Genomic DNA, 18,392 nt, shown 5'->3' with positions numbered 1-18,392 from the left:
TGGTCCACTATATGGCATGCAAAGGATTAGAAAAAAAAAACACACTCAGTTTAGACCTTAACATACGCAAGCACATGTACACACGCACATACACACACAACTATAAATGTTTTGTTTTCATTTCTATTTTAACCTTTGATAATGTTTTTTATGCTGCCATAGTGTGGATGAGAAAGAATCCTCTAAAATTAAAATGTAAACGGCTGAAAATGGCTGTACTGAGGTAAACTATTAACCTTCATAGAAGAAGGCCTATTAAACCATTAAAAAACAAATATAAAAGAACGTATTTACATGTGGCAAGTTATAGTTTTATTAGAAGAATAAATAAGTCCTTTTATTTGTTTTCTTTTTTTCTATAAAGACATAATTTGAATGATCTTTGAGGTATCGTTTCCAAAATGAAGGCAGTTTTAACATCTCAGCGGATTGTCCATCAAATTATTATTGATATTTCACATCATTACTTCATTATTGCTTGGCAAGGTGAAACCTCCATTGGCGCCTCTTTGTTTCTCTCTATGATTGGCTTGAACAAGGCTGAAGACCACAGATGCCAGGGTGGTTCTTCCGCGGTGCCCGTTCTTTTCTCGGACAGTTTCATTGTTGGTCATCTCACGTCTTTTGGTGCGAATGAAGTACGTCCGGATACGTCCCTGTCGCTCACTGACGCCTTTTATAAATATCTCACCACGCATCTCAAACACAAAGCCCCAGTCTGCCAGAATATTACGTGTGGCCTCGGGAACCTGAATCCTTCCACTGACCCCAGTACTGTCCATACGACTCGCCAGATTTACTGTCATGCCCCAGATATCATACTGGGGTTTGGTGGCCCCTATGACACCTGCAACAACAGGACCATGGGCAATTCCTACATGATATAATAACAAAGAGATGTTAAAAAATTACTTTATATATATTTGATAGTTTGCAATGACATGATCGCAAGTAAAATTATAAGAATGTATACTTTTATTTTTAAATAAAATAAAAAATATTCCAAAATGAAAATAAAGTCTGTTCGATTATATGTTTTATTCAATTTTTTTTTGGCCGCTAAAAACAAAAAAATTCAGAAAATGAATTTATAAGTTTCTTTAGCTGCATGATTGATCCACCCAGCAACATATTTAGATTTAACCTTCATATATCAACATATATTTAAAATGTATTTCAGGGGCAACAAATACAGTTCTAATTTTACAAACCATATGGAAAAAAAATATTTTCCTGGGCAAAATATAAAAGTTTATAAAGTATGTATAAAATATAAAATATTATAAAGTATATTTTTTCAGTTAAAAATATATTTAATTTTAACCTTTTCAAACCTGCTATGTTTACAGGTTTGTAACTTACAACAGTTTTTCTTTCAATGTGACGTAAAATGTATTTATATTTAAAATATATATTTCAAAATATGCCAAAAAATATATTGGTGAAAAATTTATATTTGTAATATTTCAAAATATATTTTTTGTATATTTTGAAATGTATTTAAAATTATATTTTTAAAAAGTATTTTATTTTTCCGTATGAGAGCTTTGCTTGTTTAAACATAAATATGTTTACCGACACGGAGCTGGAAATGGTTTAAGTAGTGTTTGTTGATCTCTCTTAAGGTCTCCTGCATGGCAAGAGCGAATAGAACCAACTCACTAAGGTGATGCCAGTCATTTCCAAAATGAGACTAAAGAGATCAGAAAATAAAAATTATGACACATATGGAGTCATCAAATTAAACTGAGAGGTGGACATTATCTTAAAATATTATTAGCATGGTTTACCTGTTTATTGGGTGACAGACCAGATGCAGCCATGTAGCAACTGCCAATGGTTTTGATTTTCTCAATGTCCATAAAATATGTCTCCTCCAACAGCTTTATCACATAGAACAAGAAACAGTAAATCTTTTGTGAGACATAAGAGAGCGAGAAATGGACAACTTTTTAAAACAAACAAGACCACCTCATCAAAGCCGGCAATGATCTCGTTGAGCAATCTGAGACACTCGACACCCTCACGTTTGATCTCTTTTTGCTCATAGTAGTCATTGAAGCCAGCGATGGAGGCAAACACCACTCCCACCTCATCATAGGAATGTGAGTACAGCTCCTGAGAAATTACAACATGATACTAGTAAGGAGCAAATCACTGTTAATATTGTCATAAAGTCAGGAATGCTACCTCAACCTGCTATAGACATAAATGACACCTTAAACTGTATGGCTTGCACTATTACTTTAAGTGACTTATAGTTTTTGCCTGACGAAGAATAAACTGGCAAATCTCATGGACTTAATGTTGAGTACAGAGCCTTAAAGGGGACATATCATGAAAATTTGACTTTTTTCATATTTAAATGCTATAATTGGTTCCCCAGTCCTTGTATCAACCTAGAAAATGTGAAAAAGAACAACCCAGTAACTTAGTTATGATAAACTATTTTCTACAAACATGTGAAAAATAAGTCATTTAACATTTGACTCCCCTTGTGATGTCAGAAGGGGATAATACCGTCCCTTAATCTGCACTATCCAACCACGGCACTGCTATGGTATTTCACATAGCCTACGTACTCTGGGGACATCAAAGACTTATTTGACATCTTAAAAAAGTCTTGTGAAATGTCCCCTTTAAGATATTACATCCAAAATGACCTCTTACAAACCAAACTTACTTCCAAGCACTACTCTTATCTGAAAATATAAAAATTAAATCTAGAGGTTATCTTGTGATGTCATCAGTGATGTCATCTCTGGTGTATATGTGACTGTGACGTACCTCGTCGTTTCTGTTCCTCTCCAGGAAGTGACGAGCGACGTGCGCGGGCAGGATGTTATGAAGCAGACACTCATTGTGTTCCCTCAGCTCTCTCATCTCCTGAACTTCCTGCTGAGCCTGCAGACGCCACAGGAAGTCCAGCCGTGCTGTAGCTTCCCACTGAGCCCAAATGGTAGAATCAAATCTTTATTCTAAGGCATTTTCCAAGTATTTCCAAGTTTATTGAAACAAAACTACCTGTATAACGTAGTAATACATACCCGTCGGCCATTGTAGAACACAGCAATGACAAACATCGCCATCAACAGAATTGAGACTCCTTTTCTTCTTAGGTACTGAGGCCTGTGAGAATACACACAATATACGCTGTATGAAAGTGGTCTTGTCTATCTAGAGCATGTGAAAGATGTGATATAGACACTAACCTGCTTAACTGTTCCTGCCCTGTTTGATTTACATAGAGCACGTGGAAAGACACTTCGATAAAGTATGCATAGACGGCCACCACCAGCAACAGAATAGTCAACTTTAACATAGAGCTCATCCTCAGGAACACAGCACAGGTCACCATCGAAACCACACCACTCAGGATGAAGAACTGTATGCATATATATAAGTAAAATATATCAAGTAGGTGGCATATTTTGAGCCTTTGACCACCGTCTCTTGACATAAACATTATCACCACCGAGACATCTCTTTCAAACTTTATTAAACACATTTTAAAACATGTTCCCTGAAAAGAAAATACTTTGGGGATGAATCAGTTTTATGCATCAGAATCAGAATTTGTGCATGTTGTGTTGTTTAAGATTTTCATGCGTAGTGATGTTTAAACCCTGCTGAAAAAACAGCATACCGGCAAGACCAGCATATGTTGTGTTTTGTGCTGGTTTGCTAGTGAACCAGCATTAGCACCAGCTAAACCAGCATTAGCACCAGCATCCCATGCTGGTCATACCAACAAGACAAGCATATGTTGTGTTTTGGTGCTGGTTTGCTAGTGACCACAAACAGCATCAAACCAGCATGGTAATTATGCTGGTCTATGCTGGTTTAATGTTGTTTTCTTCAGCAGGGAATTCCCCCGAACAAGTCTGTAGTCTCATGTAGCAAATTTGGATGTATACATGGTGTGTTTTATATTGTAGAGTATAACTTGAAAATATTTAGGGCTAATGTTAACCCAAGATCTTATTTAAGGAGTTTAACCAAAACCCCATTTACAAAAAAACTGTTACTTTGGGACGATGGAACCGGAAGTGCTAAAATGCTTCCAGGTTTTGCCAACAAAAACACATCATCCCTACATCTACCATTTGAGCTATAGGAACACTTCATTTGTGTTTTTAAACAGAAGTCATACCTCTGGGTAGGCGCACACAGATAGTGGCCTTTTGCTGGTCTGATGTTCCTCTGTGTTGTTCGTGCTTATTGCCCCTGTCTCAGTAAAACTGCACCATACCTGTGTAAGAAGATGAATGATTAAAATGGACAGAAAATGAAAAAATGCCATTCATTTAACCAAATCTCACTATTTACCAACATCTCATGCCATGTGATGAATTTTTAAGATTGTGTGTTCTTGTGTGACCTAATCTTGTTTAAAAACAGCATTACGTGCTGCTGTTGCCCAGACTAAAAGCCACCATCTCCTTATAGGCAGGTACTGGCCAAAATTTTGCACAATTTTGTTGTCATTCGCACCATATGACAGGGAGCTATTCCAAAGTTCATGGCTATAGCCATGACAGTGAGCAGGTTCCTCATTTTATCGTTTTCATGGATCCAGCAGCAGAATTGCTGAAGGACAGCGGGACAACATTTGAATTCTTCAGCCAGGACCATCACCAGCAATACCAGATATCCCAGCAAGAATACACAGAACTGGACTGCTGACCACCGATACAGCCTGCAGGCAGAGAATGAAGACAGCGAGGACATGGAAAAATTGAATACAATCATATTCAGCTGCTAAACATTGAATAGACATATCTGGTACCTGGGTGCAAGAATGATGGCTTGGAGAGCCAAAATGAGGACAAACATGATGAAGGAGCAGACCAGATTGGTTTTAAACATCTCATCCCTCACCTGTGAGAACTGAAACAAAGAACAGTTAGGTCTGCTTAGTTTTGACATGGAAAACATAGTATGCCAAATCATTATATCCATGTTTCCCAATCTGTCACTTCTTGTACCTTCTCCTCAATGTGCGTATCCTTAAACACCAGCGTGGTTGGAGTGATGTGTTCCTGACGCATACGCTCACTGCTGCGGAGATCAATGGCATGCTCAATCCGTTTGTTGATCTCCTTGGATGTGGACCTAAGCGTTGAGGAATTAGGTAGCTGCGAGTAAGAGGTATTGAAGGATGCCAAGATCTGTGAGGTGAAAGTTCATGAGACAGTCAGATTTGGATGAAAACTTTTGTCAACCCTACTGAAAAATCCAGCTAAGACCAGCATAAGCTGGTGAGCTGGTTTTAGCTGGTCTCCCAGCTTGGTTTTAGCTGGTATTGCTGGTGTAGCAAGCTGGTCTAGCTGTGTTTTGGTCACTTTTTAAGCTGGTCTAGCTGGACTTTGCTGGTCAGGCTGGAAGACCAGCTGCCCCACCAGCTTGACCAGCTTTGCCAGGCTGGGAGGACCAGCCTAGACCAGCTACTGCCACCTTAAACCAGCTAAAACCAGCTACCAGCTTATGCTGGCCTTTGCTGGATTTTTCAGTAGGAAATGTTTTAGCCAATGCCAAACAAAACCTTTTGTCTGGGTTTTAGAGGTTCTGAATTCACTTGATCTAGGTCCTCCTCTTTGTGGCAGATAAGGAATGTGTCAATGTTGTGTTTTCGAAGAAACTCATTGCGTTCATATCCACGGCCGTCCTCTGTTTGGTAGGTTCCACCCAGGCAGTCCAGAGTAGCACGTGAAATGTGGATGCGTCTGTTGACAAAGTAAACAGAAAAAAGAAAGGTCTACACAAGATGAGTACAAATGCAGTTTCCTATAAAACCTAGCTTTCAAATTTATACACAAATTTCCCAGCTGGTTTGGTTTTGGGCAGGTTGCTCTGAAATATGTTAACCTATTGTTAATGAAGGACATTTTCAGGGTGTTTCCCTGCCTTGGCCCAAGAGAGCTGGAATGGGATGCGGCATTCCTTGCGACAGCAATAAGGACAGTTATAGAGGATAGAAAGATGAAGCATGCATTTTTTGTTGAAGCTAATTGATCAAAAAAGTCACATCAGCACACAATCTTGATGTTTTGATTATATATTACTCTTTGGCGGACACTTTTATCCCTACTGACTTTCAGTGCATCCATACATTTACATTATACTGTTCATGTGTTCCCCTGGGAATCAAACCCACAACCTTTGAGCTCCTAACACAATGCTGAACTGAGCTACAGTAACAATAAACACCATGAAACTGTGATGATTTTCAGTTTGATGAATGAATGAATCGTTGATGCCTGTGTTTAGGATTGCTCACTTACCCAGCAATCCCTCCTGCTTCAAGCATGTTGGCAATACCTACATCCCAGGACCAAACATCAAACTGCCACTTCTGCAGGCCAAGAACACCACAGAGAACCGAACCAGAATGGATGCCAATTCTCATGTCCATGTCAAAGTTCAGTTGTTTCCTTAAAAATCTAGGAATATACCAATAAAAAGCATTAGTCGCTGACTGTATGAATGAATTCCAAGAAACTTTTGTCTCTTGGTAACACGGCGCACAAGATGTGGCACTGTATTGTACCTCATGGTGCTGATCATGGCCAATCCCATCTCCACACAGCAATGAGCATGTGCCCTTTGAGGCTCAGGTACACCAGACACACAGTAGTAACAGTCCCCTAAGATCTTTATTCTCAAACAGTGATATTCCTAACAAGACATACACTGAGATTAGTTAAAACAAGTCATACTTCAAACTCGTACTGCTTTAGGATTCAAATCTGTAAGCTTACCTCGGCTAGCCTGTCAAAACGTCCAAAGAGCTCATTGAGTAAGTGCACTAACTCTTGAGCAGACATGTTCATAGACAACAGCGTAAAGCCCTTTATGTCAGCAAAGAGGATACTTGGATGAAAAACAGTGTGGAAAAAATAGTATTTAATCAGGATCTAATTGAATGGCATAATTTTTTACCCAATATCACTTAATCATGTCCTGTTAAAGTATAATACCTGACATCTTTGTACTGATGGATGTATATTTTGTGAAATTCCTGGGGATCGAGCTCATCATCCATAGAGCTCATATCAGCAATCATCTCCAAGGCAACAAAGCGAGGCAGGATAGATAGCACCAAACGCTCCTAAAGAGGGAATAAAAGCTGACCTCAGAGACTTCCACAAACCGAAAAAACACTGTAGATCAGTCTTATTGTTGTCCAAATCATAATCAATGTGTTGTCACTGTGTGCACTAGTATTGCCCAGCTGAAAAAAACAGCATACCAGCAAATGTCAGCACCAGCATCAGTACCAGCTAAACCAGCACCAAACTAGCACTAGCACCAGCATCTAATGCTGGTCATACCAGCAAGACCAGCATATGTTGTGTTTTGGTGCTGGTATGCTGGTGACCACCAGCTAAACCACCATAGACCAGCGTTATTCCCATGCTGGTCCATGCTGGTTTGATGTTGTTTTTTTCAGCAGGGTGAACAGACAGTAGCTGGGCTTCCATTGCTGATTTGGGCAAAACTTAGCCTTACTTTCCAAATGTCGACAAAAGACTATTGTGAAATGACGCTGCCATTAATCGATGAAATGCGACTGAAACATAATTTTTCCTCTCTCGATAAGTCATTCCAAACATCAAGTTGACTGATGTTGGTAGGTTTGCTAATATCACATCCACAGCACCAGGCATTATTTTTAACCGAAGGAGACGTAAGGGTTATATCCTTATACCCTTAGGAGTGGCAACCTATTTAGGTTTCTTAGAGGTAATAGTACATTATTTTAAATCCAAAGATATGTAGGAGTGTTATCCAAACATAGGCACAACCGGCGCAACGTCATAGAATGTCTCTGAACAGGTTCACGCCCACTTTTGGGGGAAAACAGACCAAACCTTCCACTGACTTCCACTCAAAACAGCGGAACAAAGCAACGCTCGCACACAGCCGGCAGGCGCAAACAACCCACGAAATCACTCAGATTAAACATGTTGAGTAATTATCTGTCCACCCTGCCTGCCATAGAGCGCGAAAGATACATTAACACATTTAATTTGGTCAATATAAAAACACGTCCCTTTCATTCTCACAGTGTCAAATTTGTGTAACAACGCTCCCTATTGGCCAGAGGTGTCTTACCCGGACATTTACCCGTACCTCATCGAGTCAACAGGGGAGACAGTGAATGATTTTACTTTGTATTTGAAAGTTACTTCATATTTATATATTATGTCTTTATATTTACAGTACTGAGTCCCCTTATCCGTCCAGCCATACAACTAACTGGCTTAGCAATATTTCCAGCAATCACTGGATGGCGTTGTTACACAAATTTGACGCTGGGAGAATGAAAGAGACATGTTTTTATATTGACCAAATTAAATCTGTTAATGTATCTTTCGCGCTCTATGGCAGGCAGGGTGGACAGATAATTACTCAACATGTTTAATCTGAGTGATTTTACAAGTTATTTACGCCTGCCGGCTGTATAAAAACGTTGCTTTGTTCCGCTATTTTGAATGGAAGTCAATGGAAGGTCTGGTTTATGTTCCCCCAAAAAGGGCCGGTGACGAAATTTACAGTCAAGTTCCCGGATGTGCCGGTAGTCTGTATTATTGGCAAGGAAAGCCTCTTATCCTTGAGAGCAGACACGTATTTAAGTGTTTGTAGGAGGTTTTAGTCCATATCATATTTAAACAATAATTATCTGACTGAAAATCACATGTTTCCATTGGCTGTATTTTTGAAATTCGCAATGTAATTCGCAATGCGCAATTTAAAGGGTAATGGAAATGCAGCTACTGTTATTCAGCTACTCCATGTGTTTCCCAGGGTTCAAACTCAGGACCTTCACGCTGTTAACACAATGCTCTACCAATTTAACTACAGGATCACAAACCAGTTTATTTGTACAACAAACAGACTTCAAGTCCTCTTGCCTGTCTCTGGTTTTCAGTTTCCAGCTTCATGCGGCCTTCAATGCAGCGCCGCGTCTCAAGAAAGGCTTGTCTTTGGGAACGATCAGTCAGGTAATGGATAAACAAACCAGCCACATTCATACACATATACAGTAACGTCTTGGCGAGAATCTGAAAATAAATACAAACAGGGTAATTGAGGACCAGCTGAGGTAAATAAGTAAGGACAATCTATGAGAGGCATAGACGCAGGACGATATAACTTTGAGGTACCAAGTTTGAGGTGCCAATATGTACTAACTTTACTAACATGCACCCTTTAGGCACAAAGGTATGCTTTACATATCATTGGGACTGTGCAAGTCATTGTTATTTATCATTAAGATGGCAGTTTTGATTTTAAGAACATTTAGATTTACAGTAAGTGAAGGTTTCAGAAACTGTTGGGTTCCCAGACACCAGACAACTTTAACTTTGGGCCAGATCCACGCCAAAGTCAGCATCTCCAGTGCGGATCCAGTGTGGGTCTGGCCCAGAGTCAGCTGTCTGGGTTGATATCCATAAAATCTAAATCCAGCCAAGCATCACTGATCAAACCATCCATCATCCATCTATCCAGACCTTTCACATCCATCTACCTTTCTCAGCAGTCCTTCTTCATTGAAGTGGCGAACAGTCTCTGCAATGAGGTGTAGTATGGAGGTAAGCGTGCCGAGACCGATAGCCCAGAGCAATGGCAACGGTAGCAGGGTGTATGTGGCAAACAGGGTGAACAGAACATACCAGGATTGGTCTTTCTCCAACCCGTACGCCAATCCACCCAATACCTGAGCAGTCTGTGACAACCAGCTTGCAATGCCAGCATAATGCAACCATCTTGGTGAATGCGAGCGTTTGCAGGTAAGTACCAAAAGGCACAGGGTGGCCGCACAGGCCATGAAAATCCCAGTGAGGCAGCCCAGCAACAGATCCGATTCCCCCGGTACCAAACCCAGGTACAGCAAAAGCAGGTGCAGTTTGGCAGCTACATCGATGATGTTGGTGACAACTAATGAAGTTCGTCTAGTGTGTGAGGAATGACGCTGGTAAAGTTTCTCAAGGTCTTGAGATTTGAAGGTGTGTCTCAATATTGGCACATACACACCGTGGATGATGTGGCCCCAGTGCACGAAAAAGTCAGCATCGCTGATGTAGTCCGCAGGCGTTTTGGTCTGTGTAAAAGAAGAGCTGCTACGCTCTCCGAAAAAGGAGGGATGGACCCTAGCGACAGAGGAACGGCGTTTAGTCATACCCCGTGATGCTTTGCTGCGTATCTGTTGGTTGATTTCATCGATGTAGGCATCGGTGACATGAATCTTCCGGGCGGGCTCCACGCCGAACTGCTCCCTCAGGCCCCGCTGGCTGATGATGTGTTTGACGGCATTCTGCCACAGCAGCTGCTTGCGTCGCAGGCCCGCCGAATGCGAAGTGGGGATGCAAGATAACGGTTGCATCTTGAGGATGTCAGAGGAGTCGCTGAATGTAACCATGGCAGCCACAGGCTTGTCTTAATAACATTGCCCGTGAGATGGGGGCTTACTGAATCTCCATTCTGGAGAGGGGTTATACAGGGTCATACACATCTAAAAACAGAAAAATAACAGGATTATGTAAGTTTTTAGGTAGAGGCGTCAAGCGCAAGTGATTTCAATGTTAAGTCAATGTGAAGATGCGTTGACGCGCATCTGAAGGTCTTGCGGCGCGAATGATGCATGTTTCCGCCTCATTCGCGCATCTAGTTTCGCGTGAATGTCGCGAATTGAGCGTTGCTTTGGCAAATGCGCGAGTTGAAAAATTTGAACTTTAGCGGAAAAACGCAGCGCATTAACCAATCAGGAGCTTGGTCTAGTAGTGACGTGATTATAGGAAGCGAGCGGAGTCGCAGAAGCCCCTCCCATGACGCAAATTTTCACCTGAATGTCTCGATGACTAGAATTTCACAGGCGGCTTTCAAATTTTTGTCCAAATTTGAGAAATTAGTTGAGGGTTATTAAATACTTGAGCTTGGGTAAGAAAAAGACATATTCAAAGTAGCCTATTGATTATTTTGGTTAAGTAATTGATTAAAGTGCACCTATGGTTGTTTGCTTATGCTGGGTTGTTTCGACCCAAAATGCTGGCTTATTTTAACCCATTGTGGAAAATATAAACATTTTCTAGGTTAATTTAACCCAATTGCTGGGTTTGTCCCTTTTTGACTCAACACTGGGTTGAAAATTAAACAGCATTTTTTAAGTAAGGGATAATGTAGGGGCAGCCGGTAGTTATTGGGAAATAAGCCCCGACAGTGTGATCAGGACCCGACGCGAAGCGAAGGGTCTTGTATCACACTGAAGGGGCTTATTTTCCAATAACTACCGGCTGCCTCTACATTATCCCGCTTATTACATGGCTACTTGCCACATAAGAAAAAAAACTGGACATGAATATGAATTTGAAACATTTTATTGGCATATTTGTTTTAAATTAAATTTTTTATCGTTCCGCGAAACTGTGCACAGATGCATAAAATGATCGTTATACCTTATTAAGATCCTCTGCTTCATACTTGTCTGTCTCCATTTTTTTCTGTTTTAGCCAGTCTTTGAGAAGTTTTAATGCCCATTCTGTTTTTGTTTTTTTGGTGTTGGCTTCGTAGCTGTCATGCTCTATTTTGTCAAGTTCAGTCTCAGTAAGCTCTCTGTGTCTTGTCGTTGTTCGTTCTTCTATCCACTGTTTAAATGTTTTGTTTTTTCCGTACATGTTAAAATAATGTCAAAATGTTCCATTCTTAATTGTGGTTGTCCAGTGTTTGTCACAAGATGGCGCCAAACAGTAATCTTTGTTGGCGCGGAGGGATTTTAAACGTACAAGTAGTCCGGCTATGCGTTATTACTTTGGAGCGGTTATTATTTGAAAAGAACGAACCTGCAAATGTCTCAACTGACCAATCAGAATCAAGCATTCCAGAGAGCCGTGTAATAAAGTGTAATAATTTTGGTTCCAATTCAATAAATTCTCTATTCAGTTCCTTTTGTATTTCTGTACTCTGTTTACTGGGAAATTATTTAAGTAAAACTTTTTTTGGCAGGTTTAAAACAAACAAATGTACAGCATTTTTCATTTAATGAGCTGCTAACTTTAAATAAAACTATACATTGTTGCTACATTTTATATTAGTGAAATTTTTACGTCTGTGAAAACGCCATGTCCCCATACTATGATATGCATACAGTATTGTTGACACCATCAAAACTTAAACATTTGGTCAACCTGAAAAAAGCTGACAGATTTAGCCCTGAGCTCCATAATACTGTCAGCTGATATAAACAATCCTTTACCGCATGTCTCTATCGCACCCACACGTGATCTAAACCTAAAGCAGGTCTCGCTCAGAAAGCATTGATCAGTTTACAGTTCACAATTGTTATACCAGTAAGCTGTTATTATTACTGTAAACAGTATAAAATAATAAGAATAAATCTGGAATATGCTGTTATTTTGTAATATTTGCATTTTTATAATGCAGAGTATAGTAGGAGCTGTAAAATAACACATGAACGTAATATGCACCATTAAAAAGACAAAATAAGATATTGAAATGTATCTACTAAATATGTAAGCTAATTACATAATACAATATAAGGAATGCACAAACACTAAGTTTTACTAAGTTTCACAGGTGAATGTAAAGAAACATTTATCTGCTTACCTGTACAATAAACTTCCCAACACTTCTGTGTACATACTATTGCTTTTTGTTGTTCATCTCCATCAAAAAGTATTTTCCTTGATTCTCGGCAAACGGCACATTGCTATCCACAGCAATATTCTGCAAATGTGTTAAAAAAAGTAAGATCCACAAAAACAACTAAGCAATCGCTAAGCAAGTACATTTATTTCATAAAAGAAAAGAACACGTTTTATTGATTCATGGAGCTGAGGTGCAATCAACAGACTGCCAGGCAGAAAGAGAGAAAGAAGCTCAAGTGTCTTAAATAGGATTACTTACTCAGCACTGATGTCCTGGCTCCTCAGAGCATCCATCAATGACATCATATGGTGCAGAAGACCTGAGCCAGAAGGGGTTCTCTGGGGTCAAGGGTCGTTATGGGCCTTATGGTACATTACCAACACCACTTGGAGATATCTGTCATAAGAATTATTTAAAACACATTATATGTAAATGATCAGGATTTATTTGCAAAGTAAAAAGCCAGTGCATTAAATCCAATAATAATCCAAATACATTTTAATTTAAACTTTAAGCACAACATTAATATATAAATCAAATAGAAGATTGTTAGGGATACTGAGAAGTACATGATAAATAAAGTAACGGACTGGATGAATTAAGCTGGTCGGGTCATCAGGATAAGATAATGTAGGCAATAAGCTGGATAAAGTTCTTGAGACTGAATTTACTAAATGTGCATAATCACTATTTGAAGTAAACAGTGACCTGATGAGAGAGGTTCTGAGATCGAACCCTAACAGAGAATGCAAAATAATCTAATAAATGTAAAACCTACATTAATATACCTCTTATAAAAAGTACAGTGGCAGGCAGTACGCGAATTATATGTTTTATACGATAATATGTATAAATGATCACCAAATTCATGTTTTGTATGTTCTTTAATTACATTTTGTTTTATTACTGTGGCATTATTTCAGCACCACATCCATAGATGACATATTGCAGTATTTTTTTATATTAAAGCCAAGCATCTTCATTACAGGGAGAGGATGATATTCTGGTCAGTGGTGAGCTCTAGAGAGATTTCATCAGCATTAGTAGCTTGTCTCTAATGGGATTCCCAGCACTTACTAATCAGTTTATACACACATGATTCAATTCAGCCCTACATAAACAGATCTACGTCTTATACGTGCAACCAGGCACTTGGATGTATTAGTGGTATTTTTGACCCTGGCCAAACTCCATAAGTTAAATTTAGCTGTAACTTTTTTTTTTGCACAGACCACAATAAGTGAAGGCCTGAAATGAACTTGGGTTTAATAGACTTTATATTTTGGAGATACAAGGGCATGATGACTTTATTAAAGGAGGTACATGTACGTATATCTAGGGCTGTCACAGTGATAAAATAATCATCTCATCGCAATTGTTTGACCTCATTGCGATGTTTTCAGATCACCGCAATGATAGCGCATCTCTCTAAAAAACACAAGGGGGTGCTGTAGCGCCTGATAAACGAGACGTATCAGATGGCATTAATAAGATACATTTCAAAGCCATTCAATACAGTGGAAAAACAGCATTTAAAGAAATGCTGCAAAACTTTGATAAGCAGTATGAACTATTATCATTAAATAATTACTTTTAAATAGGGATGCACCGATACTGATATACTCGTACTCATTAAAAGTACCACTTTCTGAGAAATGTCTATGTTTGAGCGGCGTGTAAGGGGTTAATGCCTCTTGTGTTGTCCAAAGTGGCAGAGTTTACAACAAACTGAAAAAAAAAATACTTGAGTTGCACTGTCACTGTTTAAATTTTTCTTTATAATTATTTATTCTGTAATATGTTGCATACAACATGCTTTTCATTTTAAATAAATGTTCTTAATTCCAAACTAGTCCCTTGTTTTTTGTTAAATTATATGGCTAAAGCTGTTACCTTTAAATTTAAATCATGTTTTTTTTTTTAAGTACTCGGTATCGGCAAGTACTGAAATGCAAGTACTCGTACTCCAAAAAAGTGGTATCGGTGCCTCTCTGCTTTTAAATATGTGCTATGTGTATTAATATTCACTGCAAGGTAAACCTTGCAAAAGATTTAATTTAAATAATCACAACAATGTGTGAAAATTATTTCATGAACAAACAAAATGTATGGGAATTAAATGTCATAGCAATAAAACAGAAAATAAGGCATCATAACCGTCAAAGCCTTAATCGTCACAATTTATTAGGCAATTAACCGTCAGTCAAATTTCATAATTGTGACAGCCCTACGTACACTCACCTAAAGGATTATTAGGAACACCTGTTCAATTTCTCATTAATGCAATGGTGTAATGGTGTGGGGGATGTTTTCTTGGCCCCTTTAGGCCAATTGAGCATCGTTTGAATGCCACAGCCTACCTGTTATGTCCATCCCTTTATGACCTCCATGTACTCATCCTCGGATGGCTACTTCCAAACAGGATAATGCATCATGTCACAAAGCTTGAATCATTTCAAATTGGTTTCTTGAACATGACAATGAGTTCACTGTACTAAAATGGCCCCCACAGTCACCAGATCTCAACCCAATAAAGCATCTTTGGGATGTGGTGGAACGGGAGCTTCGTGCCCTGGATGTGCATGCCACAAATCTCCATCAACTGCAAGATGCTGTCCTATCAATATGGGCCAACATTTCTAAAGAATGCTTTTAGCACCTTGTTGAATCAATGCCATGTAGAATTAAGGCAGTTTTGAAGGCGAAATGGGGTCAAACACAGTATTAGTATGGCGTTCCTAATAATCCTTTAGGTGAGTGTATAGCATAAACATTTTGCCTTCTAAAAGCAACAACAAGCACATTATAATAATAATAATGGATCAATCTGACACTTGTGATCTGAAAGCACATGTGTGCGTATTGAGAACATTTCTCTTGCTGTTGAAAAACATCACAGCTATATTACAGTTTTTATAGTAACGGATCTGACTTCATGTATCTCTGATTGAACATTCACTAAATGCATAAATGTTGGACACAGCTGACTTGTTTGATCTGAATAGAAATAAGAATGACTGAAAAAGCAAGTAGGTTAAACAGGGTGAACAAGACTTAGCAAGGTAAGAGATAGTAGCTCTATAACATCCTTAAACTGTTACCAATCCAGAGTTAAGACATTTATTTAGAAGCACAAGTCAGTTTAGCTTTACAAGTTCACTTGCAAACAACATTCAGACAACAATAATTGTAGAATGGGTTTAATGGTTTTAATGAGATTTGTGTTGGTTTTAATGGATACTAGTGAGTCTCTACTGGTAGTGGGTTGGGTTCTTTTGGTGGGATGAGAATGGGAACAAGCACACCATTAAATTCTATTGGAATGAAGCCCAAAATAAAGGAATTTAAGGATTTAATGGCAAACACAACGGCTTAAGGTTCATAATGGTATTTCTAATGGAAGCCATTTATGTTCTCTTAGATAATGTGCTGATAATGTGGAGTGTATTTAGGTTTCAGGTCTCTACTCTTCCATTATCAGGACATCTCAGCTGTCCCCAAATTTCAAATAGGCCTAGCTCAAAAAATAACAATCAGGAAAAATGCATAATGTTTTCTGTGTGGGATAGGTTTATAGAAAATATCATTAATCCAATATAAAAACCTTACATGGAAACTGCAAAAAAAGTATTCATAATGAAAGCTATGCTAACTTGAGTGTGTGTGAATGAATCGCCGTATGCGCGCGTGTGTGTATATCAGTGAATGGGTGTGTGCGCGTGCATGAACAGTTCACATTCATATGAGCTGCCGTAAGTGGTCAGTTATACAGTTACAATGTTTGTATATATTTCATATTGCTGACAGGACACGAGAAGTGCTTTATTTTATGTCAGACTACGTTGCTAAACGAGGTGAGCAAACTCATTTACATTTTGTATAGTTTAGATGGTATTTTTGTCAGACGTAGCATATTATTGTTTTAAAGTGTACATATTTCAAACCCTGCCTGTAACAGTTACGTATTAATTTTGGCTTTAAGTTAGGTTGTTTATTAAGGCAGATAAATAACAAAATGAAAATCAAAAAGGATATCACTGCGAATTTATTTACTAATATATTGTCTTTGGTCATCTCGTTTGGTTAATAACTCCGCTAAACTGACTATAAATGACAATAAAATGTACATTCTGTTTAGCTATCCTTAATAATATCATAACATAAGCAAAAACTAGAAGATTTTTAAGACTAGAAGATCATTTAAGGTATATGTAAACAATCGTGTTTTGAATCACACGTACGGTCTCTCACGTTAGGCCTCACACAAGCCTGCGGTTTTCCTGCTGTGAGTGAGCCGAAAGGAGCGTCCTCGTTCGGTGTTGCAGTCCGGGTTTCCACGCTAAACGCCGGTGCTGCCTCTTCAGCTGATTAAGTGCATGAGCGACATCTGCCGGATCAATTGATCATGTCAGGTATGAGCGACTGTGATCCACGTGTTCAAATGCATGTGAAACATCCTATAATGATGGTTAATTCATAAAAAGTATGAAGTGACATAAATGTAACAATGGTAAGTGACTAAAAAATCAAAGTAAACCAAAGCGTTTATATTTTAGCCTCTATAGTGTAGTCAAGCTTTGCCTAGAGTTTGCCAAAATGTTGTCATTTTATTAAGCAGCTTCTTGGTGTGTCAGCATTTAAAGAGTTCCCAGATGAAAAGATTTTTAAAGGGGTCATATTATGAGATTTTTTTAAGATGTAAAATAAATCTTTGGCGTCCCCAGACTGTGTCTGTGAAGTTTTAGCTCAAAATACCCCACAGATAATTAATTATAGCATGTTAAAATTGCTCATTTGTAGGCCTGAGCAAAAGTGTGCCGTTTTTGGGTGTGTCGTTTAAAATGCAAATGAGCGGATGAAATGCAAACACTGATCACAATGATGGTGGTTTGTTGTAATTGAAACTCAATTGTGCTGTCAAGTCCTCCTTTTCGCCCTCTTTCTCTCTGCACTAAATTGCAGTGCTGTGGTTGGATAGTGCAGATTAAGGGGGCGGTATTATTGTAATTCGCCTTGCTACCTACCTCACAAAACAGGCGAAATCTGAACGACCTAATTTTTCACATGTTTGCAGAAAATGGCTTACTGAAATTAAGTTACTGGGTTGATCACATTTTCTAGGTTGATAGAAGCTCTGGGGACCCAATTATAGCACTTAAACATGAAAAAAGTCAAATTTTCACGCTATGACCACTTTAAAGTCATGAAGACATTTCAGTCTGGTGACCCTATACCTTTGAATGGTTGTGCACATACATGCTTGAAGTGAATAGTAAATACAATATTTGACATTCATGGGTAAGAACGGCTTACTACAGTGTTTTATAGGTGGAAATTGTATAGTGCTTCATTTGGTTTGAATACTGTGCCTGGTACGGCTGTGCTTTTGGAAATGTTTTGTTGCAGTAAAGTTTTCTTCCAAGTTTTTGTTTATCTGGCTGCATCTGCAGGTTTGGAGATTGCAAAATTTTCTACATCAGTGTTTTGGGTGGTTATACTAAGACAGGACTTTAAGGTCAACATATTTTGTGACAGAGCTAAAAATAGATCCTAAGGCCCTGTGTCCACCAAAGCGTCTGGGCGCCTGCCAGCGTTTCTTTAGCTGACTACTTTGGTCGCTGTGATTCTTTTGTTTTGTTTATCAGTCGTTCTACGATGTGCCAGCTGGTTGGTTTGGTATTTCTCCCACCTCTCTTCCACTGTGATTGGATGGCTGGTAGAAA

General features: G+C 38.8%; 2 protein-coding genes across 5 annotated transcripts in view; one reads left to right on the top strand and one right to left on the bottom strand.

Annotated features, from left to right (window-relative positions):
* Nucleotides 1–370: 370 nt before the first annotated feature.
* On the bottom strand, nucleotides 371–17,053 carry LOC129429475 (adenylate cyclase type 8). 3 transcript variants are annotated; one of them, XM_055186191.2, is made up of 21 exons: nucleotides 16,911–17,053; nucleotides 12,928–13,065; nucleotides 12,628–12,747; nucleotides 9,536–10,519; nucleotides 8,919–9,068; nucleotides 6,981–7,111; nucleotides 6,762–6,873; nucleotides 6,551–6,678; nucleotides 6,285–6,443; nucleotides 5,546–5,726; nucleotides 4,989–5,171; nucleotides 4,790–4,890; nucleotides 4,495–4,699; nucleotides 4,154–4,252; nucleotides 3,213–3,385; nucleotides 3,048–3,129; nucleotides 2,788–2,946; nucleotides 1,972–2,118; nucleotides 1,791–1,883; nucleotides 1,576–1,693; nucleotides 371–874 (listed from the first exon to the last, which is right to left on the bottom strand). In XM_055186191.2, exons 4-21 carry the CDS (start codon nucleotides 10,424–10,426, stop codon nucleotides 456–458), a joined length of 3,531 nt encoding a protein of 1,176 aa, XP_055042166.2. In that variant the 5' UTR covers nucleotides 10,427–10,519; nucleotides 12,628–12,747; nucleotides 12,928–13,065; nucleotides 16,911–17,053; the 3' UTR covers nucleotides 371–455. The 3 variants fall into 3 exon arrangements, with proteins under 3 accessions (XP_055042166.2, XP_055042168.2, XP_055042167.2); XM_055186193.2 differs by having other exon boundaries at nucleotides 5,579–5,726; XM_055186192.2 differs by lacking the exon at nucleotides 12,628–12,747.
* efr3bb (EFR3 homolog Bb (S. cerevisiae)) overlaps nucleotides 16,943–18,392 on the top strand; it is a 50,314-nt gene continuing 48,864 nt past the window's right edge. The window contains exon 1 of one of the 2 annotated variants that reach the window (XM_055186196.2): nucleotides 16,943–17,081. In XM_055186196.2, the coding sequence (XP_055042171.2) occupies nucleotides 17,075–17,081 (7 nt within the window). In that variant the 5' untranslated portion in view covers nucleotides 16,943–17,074. The remainder of the gene's footprint in view (nucleotides 17,082–18,392) is intronic. The other variant, XM_055186197.2, reaches the window with a different exon arrangement.

Source organism: Misgurnus anguillicaudatus, chromosome 18 (assembly GCF_027580225.2).
Source record: "Misgurnus anguillicaudatus chromosome 18, ASM2758022v2, whole genome shotgun sequence".
Taxonomy (NCBI): Eukaryota; Metazoa; Chordata; class Actinopteri; order Cypriniformes; family Cobitidae; genus Misgurnus; species Misgurnus anguillicaudatus.
Note: the sequence above shows the minus strand (reverse complement) of the source record. Positions and strands in the feature narration are given on the sequence as shown.

Bases quoted from the DNA above. Each gene is read 5' to 3' on its own strand.
- LOC129429475 (XM_055186191.2), bottom strand. From the start codon at position 10,426: ATGGTTACATTCAGCGACTCCTCTGACATCCTCAAGATGCAACCGTTA. The intron at 6,874-6,980 runs GTATTATACTTT...TTTTCATCCAAG, and splicing joins CATCAGTACAAAGATGTCAG to TATCCTCTTTGCTGACATAA. The intron at 3,386-4,153 runs GTATGACTTCTG...ATATGCATACAG, and splicing joins CTGTGTGCGCCTACCCAGAG to TTCTTCATCCTGAGTGGTGT.